At 38.6% G+C, this 14896-nt stretch overlaps 1 protein-coding gene across 1 annotated transcript in view; it reads right to left on the bottom strand.

Moving 5' to 3' along the window:
• Window positions 1-14896, bottom strand: part of LOC122809444 (cerebellin-4-like) — a 147758-nt gene that overhangs the window by 377 nt on the left and 132485 nt on the right. The window contains exon 5 of the mRNA XM_044080963.1: window positions 1-41. This exon is cut by the window's left edge and continues 377 nt beyond it. Within this exon, the coding sequence (XP_043936898.1) occupies window positions 1-41 (41 nt within the window). The remainder of the gene's footprint in view (window positions 42-14896) is intronic.

Consider the following 14896-nt stretch of genomic DNA (forward strand, 5'->3'; position numbering starts at 1 on the left):
TGATATTGAGTAGACACCCGCCGTAGGGGCTGTGAAGACACCTGCAAAATCAAAGACAGCCTTTCTTTTATTAGTTTTACATCTCATCTAAAACACGCAGCTTGTTGTCTGTATCTGAAACAGTATCTCCTCCCCCTTTTTACAAACCTGATAACATTATGAAAAGCTTACAATTACTGGTGTTTTCATGCATTTTAACCCAGCTATGCTATATCGCTAGACTTAAGCATATTCTTTGAGGATTTTTCTGTTCTAAAGGAAATATCATACACTAATTACACTTTTAGATCATTAAAATATTCTGCTAGCCACACCATAGCACTATTTATATACTGAAGTAATACTGAGCATGAATGAGTGTGTGAAATGGGTTCTCAGTTTTACTGTACTGCCCTCAATAAACCTGGTACACATTTCACCTAGCCTTTTAACCAAGTAAGTGCACTCACTGGCACAGACCTTCTGAATGCTGTCTTCAGTGCAGGTCTTCTGCTACTTCATCTGTTGGAACTGATGATTGCTTTAACTGCATGCTCCTGAGTTCTGAAGCTTTGCTTTCCTTCCAGACACACCATTATATGGATTTGCATTACATCAGTGACTGGGGGTCACTTCAGGGGATAATAGGCACTCACGAAGGAAAAGGCCTGCAATGCATAACAGGCAGTTGATGGGAGGATGATGCAGCAGAAAGATAACATGGGTATGGGTGTCAAATAGAAGCTGGAAAAAGGAGACAAAAGGGACCAGCATTTATATGATTAGAATGTGGCCTGCAGACATCTTCAGGGTGTGAGTCTGACCACCAGTGCAAAGTGGTGGCACACAGCACAAATAAATTTTAGAACCACCACCCTGCACATTTTTCTGCAGCTACTGTAACTACATCTCATTAGCACACTAGAGTTACCACATTTCTATTTCTGAAATAAATTCAAAAACAGATAAACAGCTCGACATAAATTATGTAATAAAAAAGAGGGCATTGATGTAGGTTCTACGGTGACTTTTGTCCTCTTTACCACCCATTTTATGCAATAATGAGGTCATTGTGAAAAATAAAGTATCTCCTAATGAAAATGTACATTTTGTATTTACTTTTTAAAGGTTTGCTTTGGTACACAAATAATTTTAAATCCAAAGCAACATTATACTTTCCTTGATAATTTTTATAATAAGTTTAATGCTGGGGGATTAAAGAAGGTAGGAGTTTTTATCTCCCACTTTGCTAAAAGCTTTGAGAGCAGTGGCAAACATTTTGCTACTGGGGCAATACTATAATATATGGAACTTTTCAGGCTGTGTATTGGGTGGGGTGGGGGGGTTAAAAGTTACTTATGCCAGGGAAACTACAACCAGAGTGTTATGTAAAAGACTTGAATAAGAAACAGCGGTAAAAAAATAACAGATCTGCAATATGATAGCATAATTTCTCAGTATCCCTACTCTGCCAGGAGGAAGTGGGTCAGGAATTACTGACAGGAACACTATGACAAGGTTAGTAGACTTGTTCTGGAATTAAGTATAAAAACTGAGATATTAAAACCAGAACAATGCTTCCTCTCCTGCCTCCTCCCCCCTTTCCTTCTCTTCTGATTCTCCATAGTTTTAAGTACTGCCCTCAATTAGGCTGGCACACATTTCTTCTAGCCTTTATCCCCTCCTCTTTACCATATTTGCAAATAAACTACATACAGCCACTCAACATGCAACCTTAATTCAATAAGCTGACGACTCCTCTCTCATATGCTTAGCTCCAACTTTATCTTTTCCTCTTAAAAAAAACTCAACAATCCTTCCTAGACATAGAAAGATATCTAAACCAGTCTCAACTTATCCTCAATCCATCTTAAACCAAACTAATATGTTTCTCAAATAGCAGAAAATCTTCAGACCTTAGTTCATTTGCCATTTACTATTCTAATAATACCTGTATTGAGCCGGTTGATTCTACAAAGCTACTAGAAGTCACCACAGACAAGGACCTGAAATTCGATACACACATAGACACAGTTATCAAGAAAGTGTACACCAAACTTGGCTGACTGTATAGAATAAAGCCCCTCTTAACTGAATTCACCCAACAAGCCATCAGTAGAACTCACCTTCTATCTAGTCTATTATACACTTCACCCATTTTCACCAATCTAAGAAAATGTGACTTAAACCTATTAACCTATAACCAACTTGCACTCACACACTCCATCTTGTTACACCTGATAACTGTCCTTCCATTAGTAAACTCGTCCAACCCTACTCTAGCAGCAGAACGTTAAGGCCATCTAATAAATTACTCTTGATGGTCAGTAGGTCAAACAACATATATGGGGATTCCCTATACTCACATAAAGTCGCCAAGATATGGAATGATGTACCTCAACATATACTCAATATTGACAATACTTTTGAATTTAAATAGCTCTTAACACCTCAGACACACATTATTCTGCTCCTGCTCTAGACCTGATTAACTATTGAGCTTACACTCTATCAGCTCTCTCCTACCACCTGTGCTCCTCCCTTTCCTACTTCCATTTTTTCATCCCTCGTTTCTTCTTGTTGTCTCCCTTTAACTTCCAGAGTTAAAATCCACTGGCCTGTCCACTCCACTTCTGACCCTTCTCTCTCTCTCTTTCCTTTTCTTTTTCCCATTTAACTAAAAGCCATCACCATGCCCAGTTTAACGTATGCTCTTCTGATAATTGTTGTATTCACTCAAATGTAAATTTATGTTCTTATAAATGTTTCATTTTAATTTTAAGTTTAATTTTAATACTATTTATTGCACCTCTACAATTGTATCTGAATTCGATACTGTTGACATTTTTTGTTGCATTTTGCTAACTTTATGTAACACTCAAATTGTCTTATGTATCATATGTACTATTAAAGCATTGTATCTGTGGAGCTTTTCTCCTCGGGCCTCCACTGAAAACGGGCCTGCTTTGGCCCACTCAGACTTTCCCACTAAACAAATGGAAATAAATAAAATAAAATAAATGAATAAAACAGGTAACCTCACTGGATCTTGTTGCCTTCTTCTCTTCCTTTATCTAGTTGTAAAAAAAAAAAATACATACATACATACATACATATGTATATATGGGTCCACTTCTAAATCTCGAGATCCCACAATCTCGACTGCCAAAATCCCGAGTCCATAATGTCGAGATTGTAGAATCTCAAAATCGTAACAAAAAAAAAAAAAAGAAAAAGGATGTCACCATTTAAAAATGTTTTTGCAGGGGTGGGAAGCCCTCACGCACCCACCACACCCCCTGCAACCTAAACATACTAATTCCGAGATCGCTGTACAGTGAAGAGAATGGTAATGTAGATGCTATACAGTGTGGAACGGGAACATTACTCTTCTCTTCACTGTAGTGCGATCTTGGAGTTAGTATATTTAATTTGCAGTGGATGTGGGGGGGGTGCTCATATTGTCTTATGTATCGTATGTACTATTAAAGCATTGTATCTATGGAGCTTTTTCCCTGGGCCTCTGCTGAAAACGGGCCTGCTTTGGCCCAGTCAGACTTTCCCACTAAACAAATCAAAATAAATAAAATAAAATAAATAAATAAAAGAGGTAACCTCACTGGATCTTGTTGTCTTCTTCCCATCCTCTATCTAGTTGTAAAAAAAAAACACACACACACACACACACACATATATATATATATATATATATATATATATATATATATATATATATCCACTTCTAAATCTCAAGGTTCCACAGTCTCAACTGTCAAAATCCCGAGTCCATAATGTTGAGATTGTGGAATCTTGAAATCGTTAAAAAAAAAAAAAAAGGATGACAGCATTTAAAAACAAGTTTTTGCAGTGGGGCAAGCCCTCCTGCACCCACCACACCCACTGTAGTGCGATCTCTGAGTATATTTAATTTGCAGGGAGTCTGGGGGTTGCAGGGGCTTGACCCCCCCTGCAAAAACATGTTTTTAAATGCTGTCATCTTTTTTTTTTTTTCGATTTCGAGCTTCCACAATCTTGACATTCTGGACTTGGGTTTTTGACAGTCGTGATTGTGCAATCTGGAGATTTCAGCAATGTGGACGGTCCTGTATGTCAAGTTTGATTTTTTTTGTCTCTTTATTTGGTCTTCGGTAATATCTGGTATTTTGGGTATGTAAAGTAGACCCATAACCCACACCAGAACAGATACAAGCATGTAAAATTTGCAGGTAATGCTACTCAATGCTAGAAGTCTAAACCTCAAAATGCACTCTCTCGAGGCACTCCTAAAAATGGAGAACATCGATATCTGTGCAGTAACTGAGACCTGGTTCAAGGCTCCAGAGAGCACCCCTGCAATACCAGACTACAACTCTTACCACACTTTTCAGCCACCAAATCAAGACCGAAACACTAAAGGTGGAGGAGTGTCCATATTCACCAAGGATATTCACACTTTCAGGCTAGCTGCCCAACACAATGCATCTGAAATTCTCCAGGTGCAACTAACACTAGGTAAGACTACAATCTAAATTGTAGCTTGCTACAGATCCCCCACCATGCCCCAAGATTCCCACTGCACCTTTCTAAACATACTGGACAATATTAAGATACAACCAAACACCCTAATACTGGGTGATTTCAACTACCCTGCCATTAACTGGGAAAACTACTCGGGTACCAACACCTTTTCCCAACGGTTCTTGGAATTCATAAATTTCAACGCCCTGGATCAACTAATCCACTGTCCCACCAGGGGCTCCAATATCCTAGACCTGGTCATTACCAACATGGAAGATTAATTCTCAACACCAGTGGTCACTCTCTCATTGGTCAGGTCTGACCATAAGCAAATCACCCTTGACATTCACATCCCACCCCACCCCCCAGTAAGGAAACCTCCGTAAAAAACTTCTCCAAAACCAACTTCATGCTACTCAAGTCAGAAGTGACAAACTTCATGACACCCACGCAGATGGCAACTGAAAGCTCGACTGCTGAATCCTACACTAAGGCACTGTACGAGTACATCCACTCGTGTATGAATTGTGCCATCCCAAAAAGAACCAAGACGCTCTCCTCCAAAAAAGGAAGCCAATCTGGTGGTCCACTGCCATAAACAAACTATACACCAGAAGAAAGAAACTGTTGCAGAAAAGAGGAAAATCCCAGGATGCAAAAAAACTCCCTTACCAGCCTCAGTAAGAAGCTGAGATCCCTCATAAAATCCTCGAAAGCTAGTTATGAAAATAAAATTGCCAAAAAATTCCAAAGACAACCACAAGGCATTCTATAGTTATGTCAAGAATCTAAATGGTAATGCTCAGATATGCTCTGAGCTACAAAAGAATGGCATTAAATATACTGATTCCAAGGATATTGCCAATATCTTGGCAGATCAATTTAGTGCAAACTTCACCCCCCCCCTCACCCCCTAAAGGGCCCATCTCAATACCAAAAGATTGCCAAATTCTGGTAATCATGGCCACACAGGTAGAAACCGCACTCTCCAAAGTTAAGAATACAGCATCCATGGGTCCAGATGACAGGCTGTATACTACATGAACTACAAAATGAACTGGCACCTCACCTAAGTGTCATGTTTAATCATATCCTCACCTCAGGCTTTGTGCCCACTGAGTGGTGCACAGCTACAGTTATCCCACTCCACAAGGGGAGATCCACCTTGGATCCCGGCAACTACCGTCCCATCAGTCTGACGAGTCTGATCTGCAAGGGCATGGAACGCATTATCATGGAACTTATAAACAAGGACATTGGCAACCTTCAAACACTGGACCCCACCCAGTTTGGGCTCATGAAGGGCCGAACTTGTCTCCTGAACCTGATTGACTTCTTTGAATCAGTCTCCAGAGCTGTGGACGAGGGTAAGGCAGTCCACACAGCCTATCTGGACCTTGCCAAGGCCTTCAACACCATCACCCACTCTGGAATCATAGATAAACATACTAAGCTGGGCATAAATCACTATGTCACTCGATGGCTTGCCAACTGGCTTACTGACAGAACACAGACTGTAAAAGTAGCCGACTCCAAATCCAGCTCCAGACAAGTGACAAGTGGAGTACCTCAGGGTTCAGTCCTGAGACCGCTATTGTTTGGCATCTACTTCTTGGAAGTACAGGCCAACAGTAAGGGACTCTGGCTAACAAAGTTCACAGATGACTGCAAACTGGGAGCCATTACTGAATCCCCAAATGATGTGGATATTCTACAAAAGGGCCTTACAGAAACAGATGCTTTGTGCCAGAGCCATGGGCTCAAGCTTAATGCCAAGAAATGTATAGTTATCCCCTTTGGGAAAAACCATGTACCCATGAATTACCACATAGGTGGCAGTACACTAAACACTGAAAAGGTGATGAGAGACTTAGGGATACAGGTGGACAGTGGTCTCACCTTCGATAACCACATTGCCACAACAGCCAGGAAATCCTTCTATGTGGCACACCTCATCATTAAGGGCTTTTCATCAAGAAAAAAGGAGGTCATTGTCCCACTGTATTCATCCCTCATTAGACCCATTATAGAGTACAACTCCCCGTTTGGTATGTACCTCACAAGACATCTGCAACAGCTGGAAAGGCCAAAGAAATACCTCACTAAAAGAATCACAGGTCTAAAGCAGATGCCCTATACTGACTGTCTAAAATAACTCCAGCTATACTCTGTGGCATATCGTCTACTCAGGGGCGATCTCTGCTTAACATACAAGGCCATGTCAAACCCTGAGCTGTTGGACATGCTCCACTTAAAGATATCCCAATCCCTCAGAGCCACACGGTCCAGAGGTCTAAACCTTGTCATCACAATGAACAAAACATGCTGGAGGACTAGGTTCCTGACCCAGAGACTCCCCATACTCTGGAATAGACTGCCCATACATGTCAAGCACAGCACCTCCTTGGCGCTCTTCAAAAGGAACCTTGACGATTGGATGGGAGATAGGAAATTCACCCCAGGGATTACGTCAGTAGCCCTGCTATACAGGGGTCCAGGGAAGTAAATATTGTGGGAAGAAATATCCAGGGAATTGTTATGGCTAGACTTGTATAGGCCCTAGAGCCGATAGCCTACCTATGAACCTATATATATATATATATATATATATATATATATATATATATACACACATACATACATATATGTGTATATAGAGACCCTGTGTTTACATATAAAAAAAAACACTTTGAAAGCTTCCTTTGAAAATAATGCTCCGCATTATTTATTAAGCCAGCCTAGTAAAGGTATTGATTGTGGCATGTTTAATTGTGGCAAATGTGTAATGTGCTCTGTAATGCACATAGGAAATGTATTTAAATTTGTACACTGTAGTTTCCTTGTCTCTTTTAGAAGACATTTTGATTGTCATTCCTCCATGGTAGTTTATGCAATGGTCTGTAACACCTGTCCTACATTTTACATTGGGAAAATGATCATAAGGCTTTCTGTTCGAGTTAAGGAACATTTGGCTGCTATTAGGAAAAAAAGATGAAAGCAACACATTAGAACAGTACAGTATTAGATGTCATGACTTTACTGGTTTCAAATTTCTAGTTTTAAAACAGATTGATCAGTTTGTTGGTGACTTTGACACTTTTCTGCAGCTAAAAGAACTCCATTGGCAGTTACTTTTAAATGCTGAGATGGTTCCGGGCTGAATGAGAACTTGAATCTCAAATGTGCATTACGCTGGTTTGTATGAGCCTATTTGGACACACTCCACTCTTTTTGATTAGCTACTGTATTTACAGCTGCTTGTTTCTGGATTGCTGAAGGGCTAATTTCTGTTTTGATGTTTCTATTGGGTATTGATGTTGTCAACCATTTTTAAACAGGGTGCATTTGTTATATTACTTATTACACAGTTTTACTTTACAGTATTATTTCTGATGAAGTTCTGACAACATTACAGAATGAAAGTGCTTAACAGTTTCACTTGTGTTGTTTCCCTTTTTTATTTTTTAATATTTACGAAGTCATTTTCGCGTATAAGGTCTTTTCTTCGTATTTAATAGTCTGGTTGTTATACATATATGTATATATTTGTATGTATATATATATATATATATATATATATATATATATATATATATGTGTGTGTGTGTGTGTGTGTGTGTGTGTGTGTGTGTGTACGATAACTGTGTATTTACCATTAAATATTCATACTGTCGTTTAGTCCACATATTAACAGCATATATTGCTGTTACTAATGTGGATAATCTTAAATTGCCTTAGAATAATATTAGATACTTAACTATTATGTTACTGCAAAAATACATGCATCCTATGATTTGTACTTAATGTTATGACTCTGAGTCACCTCTAAAAAGGGCACTGACTAAGCAGACACCCAGCAATCAAAAATGCAGTAAATAAGCAATGCATTGGACTAATATTCTGGCTTGTGACACCAGTGTTTCACATTCAATAGTATATCTGCTCATGCATGATAATGGGTCACATATGGTTTACTACTGTCGTCCCTTCATCCAGCCGACACACATTTGTTGACTGATTACAGCAATAATCCACGGCTGGGTGTGGGTAATGCTGGATTTATACACAGTTCACACTTGTGACCAAACAAAGCCAACAGTGGGTAATTCCAGCCTTACCCACACCCAGCCATGGGTTATTGCTATTATACAATGACAGTATTTAAGTTACTTTTCTTAAATAATGTCTTTGTATAAGGGCTGCTCTTCTGCATTTTTCACTGGTGTCCCTGGGGCTTTCTTGATGTACTGCACATGGTATGGGACTTTCATTCCCATGATTACACAGTACATCAGTCGTGTGTAAAGGAAGCAATGGAGAAAGGAAGATCTCCATTGTTTGTTTTGTTTTTTAATTAAAGAAATGAAATCTGGAGATTTCCAAATGAATGGGAGAAAGAAAATATAAGGATAATGAGGTACGTTTGTCTCCTTTTGCATAACGTACCTGATTATCCTTGTATTTGTCTCTCTCCCATCTCTCTCGTTCATTTGAAGTCTCTGGTTCTTGTACACAGTGATGCATTGCACCTCACTGATCTCATTATTGAATGGAAGAGTCCCTTTATAAACTGTTCTCTTTTGAAATGAAAAATGAACAAAATGCATACTCTACTATATTATTTATATGTTTGTTTGCAATGGTCTCTTAAATGTACTGTTTAACATCTATGTAAGTGTCATGTTATTTCTGAAAAGTGAAGCAATTGCATACCTTTAACAAATCTGTGCAATCTTCTAGCTGGTACTCAGTAGTTGGTATATATTTTTAAGTACAAATGAAAAAAAGTTAAATTTTCATGGCATATATTAATGGAAGAAAATCCAGGTGACTGGACTTTTTTCCCATTGGTATATGCTCAATTTACAATGGGCACGCTGGTTGGGTTGACCAATCAGCATGCTCATTTTTGAATGTTAATGGACATTCATTGTATAATAAGTAAGTTAAAACTACCATTGTCACAAGACACTGTCACCTCATTATTTCCAGCTACTGTTGCATACAGCATAAGTCCTTTACATTGACCACTCCTGGATATCTGGGACTAGATTTGAGGGTCTAAAGAGATAGCTGACAGTGGGCAATCACATTTTTATTTAGATATATTATAATAGATTGCTTTTCAGTTACAAACTTGTTTTCAAAGGTTTATGTCAAACTATAGAATTAATAGCTGACATTTGACAATTCCTTTAACTTTGCAAAGACGCTTAGTATAATTAATAACCCCAACTCCTCTACTAAACCAACAGTTAATTTAACCTTGCAAAATCTCTTGTTTGTCCTTAATCACCTTGATTCCTGTACTGGACCTGTACTGGTCCTATAGCAACTTTTTTGTCATCTGTAGAGAAGCATGTTATTTCCTGCATAGCATAAGAGAAGGGAACCTAGCAATGTCCCTATTTGTGGCTATCCTAGCTTCACTGTAGATTTAATTTATAGTTACCCATAGATTCCTACTATTCAGGCATGTTTTTAACACAGAACATCTCTCAGATACTGGAATGCATTCAGATGTCATTCACCAGCATAGTAACCCTTTGTGCGTCATTCTGCTAATGCATTGCTAAAAGCTAGGCAAGCAGCATCTATAGCTCTTGCCTTGTTGCGAAGGTAACCAAACTTAGCCTCCTTGCTGCCATTTCACGTAATTCCATCAAAGACTGACATCAAACAAACCGTTCTTTAGTTAGTTGTCTTTCCTTTTGGTCCCATTTTTCATATCAGTCTTCCTGCATTTCTATGGTACAACCTGATCCTCCCATGATTTCTTAAATGAAACTATAACTGTTGCTATTACTTGTGCAGTCCGTTCTTTCAAACTTCTGGGATGAATTCCATCTGGTTTTGGTACCATTACCTTAATAATTCCAGACTGGAAGAACTGCAAGAAAAGTACAACAAAGACGTTGAAGAGAGGAAACAGATTGGAATCCAGGATTTTAGCAATGGAAGCCGAAGTAAGATATTGTTAACTTATGTATGCAAAGAATTTTCTGACAATTTAACAGTTGTAAATATGTTTGTCATGAGAGGTGAGAGTCATTATAGAAGGAATCTATGAGCTTGAGAGTACTGGTCTGTGCAGGTTTAATGTCTCGTGCATTTTTCTGAGTTGTTTTTCTTGTTAAGTGGCCTCTGGGCATCCATGATCTAGTCTAACCAGGACTTACGAACAGCACTTCTCCCATTGCTTGCTGAAGTCCATCATTCCTTTAGAGTTTATTCTTTGACTTTCCCCATGCTTGTCCATCAAGTGATTCCAGTCTTCAAGTGACACTTTTGTCTTTCATGCTTTTGTGTGCGACTGTATGTTAGCCCCCATCAGGTGAGAGACTCTTGTCCTTTTTTTGTAGAAGTTACCAGCCATACAAAAGAAACCTCTAAAAGGGTAATAGAGTATGAGAGTCGGGAGCTGGTTGACTGTCACCTGCACAGGAGATAATCTATAGCAGCCATATTTACTCTGACCTTTTCTCAGTATTCATTAAATGCATTAGTGGTAAAGCATTTGGTATATGTAACCAGAAGCAATGAAAAATCAGTCGAGTGAATCGGAGATAATGCCTGGAAGCCCTGGAGTAGGACTAAACTGCCCACACACTACCAGACATACAAGAACTACATAACCTCACTAAAACACAACTTAACATAAGAAACACTTTTATCAGAAATCTCAAACCACACAAAATAAGAATCCCAGAAAATTTTGGAATAGTATCAATCAAATCTTTACACCCTGAAACCCCTCTACTCCTAACCCCACTCTAATAATTCCTCACAAGAGACTGCTTCCATCTTTAACTCTTACTTCATTGACTTAACTAGTAAACTTATTCAAACCTCTAACTCCACTGAACCTTCTAATTCTATCATACCTTCTAAGCTCAATGATTGCTTCACACCAAAACCAGTTCCTATAAACTACATTAAAAATCTTCTCCTCAAACTAAAACCTTGCTCTGCATCAGCAGACAACCTACCCCCAGTCTTCCTCAAGGCCACAGCTCACTCTATTGCTTATCCCATTTCCATTCTCATAAACTGCTCAATAAGGGAATCCACAGTTTCCTTGCTATGAAAACAGTTCTATACTATACCCCTTCACAAATGTGGAAACTCTACCAACCTAGCTAACTACTGGCCTATAGCAATACTGTCTCCTCTATCAACAATCTTTGAGAAATGTGTACATAAACAAATCCTTGACTATCGCATCTACAAAAATCTACTCTTACCTCTACAGCATGGTTTCTGTCCTTACTATAGTACCACAACAGCCCTCATTTCCTTCACACACTCTATCTCCTTGGCCAGAGATAATAACAAGCTGGTCTCCTGTCTCTTTCTTGATCTCTCCAAAGCTTCTGATACGGTCTCTCACTGTATTCTCCTTTCTAAACACTCACAACTTAGTCTTTCAACTCCTGGTATTTCCTGGTTTCAAAGCTACCTTTCCAACAGATAACAAGCTATTAAATGGCTCTCCTCCCTCTCCGCCTTCCTCCCCATTAAGATGGGAGTCCCTCGAGGATCAATACTTGGTCCCTTACTTTTCAATATTTTCATAAATCACCTCTACACGTCCTGTCCACAATCATCCTTAATACAGTATGCAGATGACTGCACAGTCATCACCACCTCCAATACCTTCCCTGACCTATATACCCTTACATAAAAGTCATTCAACTTTATTGAAACATGGCTCTTAAATAACCAACTCATACTCATCCTTAAAATGACTAAACTTCTACATTTCCTCCCCAAATACTGTCTCAACACAAATCCACATTCACCATTACATCCTTTAACAACACAATCATTAAGGCTGAAACTCATAGTAAGCTTCTTGGTGCCATTATAGATGACCAACATAAGTCTGATCTTCATGTATTCCACTGTATCAAGAAAACCCATCAAAAATTAGGTCTATTGGACAGAAATAAAAAGTTCAAATTAATGAGTCACGACAGGCCCATTTTTTCTTCCTCCTTAACCTTTTCTATAGTTCACAAATCCTAACTAACTTTCAATCAAATCTCCTTACAAAACTTGAAACCACCACAATAAAGTAGCTAGATTTGCATCAGATAAGCCACCAAAATCATATCACTGTCTTGCTCTTAAGACATTAAACTGGTTAGAATTCCCTCACCATCTTCAGCTCTCACAACTTACCTTCATTCATTCCATGGTGCATAAACCCTCCTTCTGCCCCAACATCTCCTCTTTAGTCTCCCTCTACACCCTCCCCCAGAACTCTTAGGAGCTCTGATCAATATCACCTAGAAATCTACAAACCCAAGACATCTTCTGGACAAAAACTTTATAGCTGTTTACTAGCCCTCTCATGGAACAATCTTTCCGTGTCATGTCCCTACGAAAAATAAACCAGACTCATGAAGTCAAGAAAGCTCTAAAAGATTACCTAAATACTACCTGGATATGTCATTGTAAATATCCTACTTGAACTCTTTACCCTCTTCTGTAATACAACTATCACACTCTTCTTATTATCCTATTATATATTCTCCTAAGTACTGTCTAATCTGCTTCCTCTTACCCCACCTCATCCCTTATTTTTCTCCTCTATACCCTTCCCCTAACCTCCTCACTAACTTTATCTTCTCTTCCACTTATTATTTACCTAACTCTCCTCTGTTCCTATTTCCCTACCTTATTTCCCTTCAAAACATACATATGTCATTAATCTCCAATTCTAAAAGCTGTTTTCTTTCCCAATTAACTTTTTCCTAACAGGATAGTTTCCCTGCACACTATTTGACAATGCTGCTTTTATTTTAATCCTTGAACCTGTGCTTATACCAAAAAATCTCTGTATAATAGATGTGTGTAATGTCTGCATATAGTACTATTGTATTTTACTATTGAATCTTACTAGCCATTGTGATGTACTGACTTATTTTACTGTGGAGCTTTTCTCCCCGGGCCTTCACTGAAAAAGGGCTTTTGCTCAGTCGGACTATCCTAGTTAACAAATGTCAAATAAAATAAAATAAAATAAAATGAGTTCCCTTAGAACTCACTCCTGAGTTAGTGGAATGGTATCAAGTCCTTATTAACATATCTATTGTTAACAAGTCTTCCCATACTTCGTTGTGAATATGGAACAGAAATACCTGTTCATTTTCTACATTTTCTTCTGACCCCTTGTTAAGCTCAGGTATACTTCCCTTATTCTGCCTTTGCTGTTAATGTACTTATAAGAGGTTTCATCTCCCTTTGAAAAAGTTCTCAATTTGCCACCCTGATGACCTTTCCTTATTCATTTACTTTATGTGGTATTTTACTGTCTATCCTCATTTCCTGTATTATCTGCTTCCTCCCTTTCCTTTATTTCCTTAAACTTCTTGAATGGGGTCCTTTTCTTTATAACTTTGCCATAGATGAGTGCGCATGCAACCTTTCAAGACTATGTGCACACATATATGCACACAGACACACACACAACGACACAGATACACACACACACAAACACACACACACACACACACACACACACACACACACACACACACACACACACACACACACACACACACACACACACACACACACACACACACACACACACACACACACACACACCTACATTCACACATGCTTATGCTGCTTATATACATCTGTTCCATGGCAGCTTAAGAGACTCAACATGTTAAAGTAACATACATTATCATATTTATACAACCAGTCATATAAGTGGAGGGGTAATGTGGCACATCCAGTTCAAAGGTCACTTTATTACAATCATGTATTTAGAAAATATATACTACATTGCACATGCCACTGACTGAGCAAATCTTTGATCTTTCTTAATAAGTAATGGGTGGCTTTTACAGACATAAATGAGAATCTAATATTACAGACATACACATGAATCTAATCAGATCAAAAATAATAAAGAGGTACCAAGGATAGGATAGAGAATGATGATCCAGTCTCAAAGTATGAAGAAATAATCAAAATGAGTGAGAATCAGCAGAAGGCAGTGTTTAATAGGAATGAGGAACAATTTCAAACCATATGAAGGTGGTTTAGGAAGTGAAATTTCATTGGGACAGAGAAGTGCAGAAGACTGTCGGAATACAGGAAGGGCAGTCTCAATGTTTTTTATTTTTATTTTTTATTTATTTTTTAACCAGATATTTCCACTGGACACAAGTGTGTCTGGTTAAGTGACTTGTTCAGAGTCACATGGTAGGCAAATGAGGTGCTAACGTCTACATTAACTGGTAGAGGCAGATGGGGAGAAAATTAAGAGTGACCCACGTCCCTCATCCTCTTTGCAAAGAGGAACAATTATGGCTCTTTTCCAAACTGATGAATATAATTCTATGAGAGTGACTAGTCAATCAAAATATAGATAGAACGT

The sequence above is a fragment of the Protopterus annectens genome, chromosome 8.part0 (genome assembly GCF_019279795.1).
Source record: "Protopterus annectens isolate FY-2018-M chromosome 8.part0, PAN1.0, whole genome shotgun sequence".
In the NCBI taxonomy this organism is placed as follows: Eukaryota; Metazoa; Chordata; order Ceratodontiformes; family Protopteridae; genus Protopterus; species Protopterus annectens.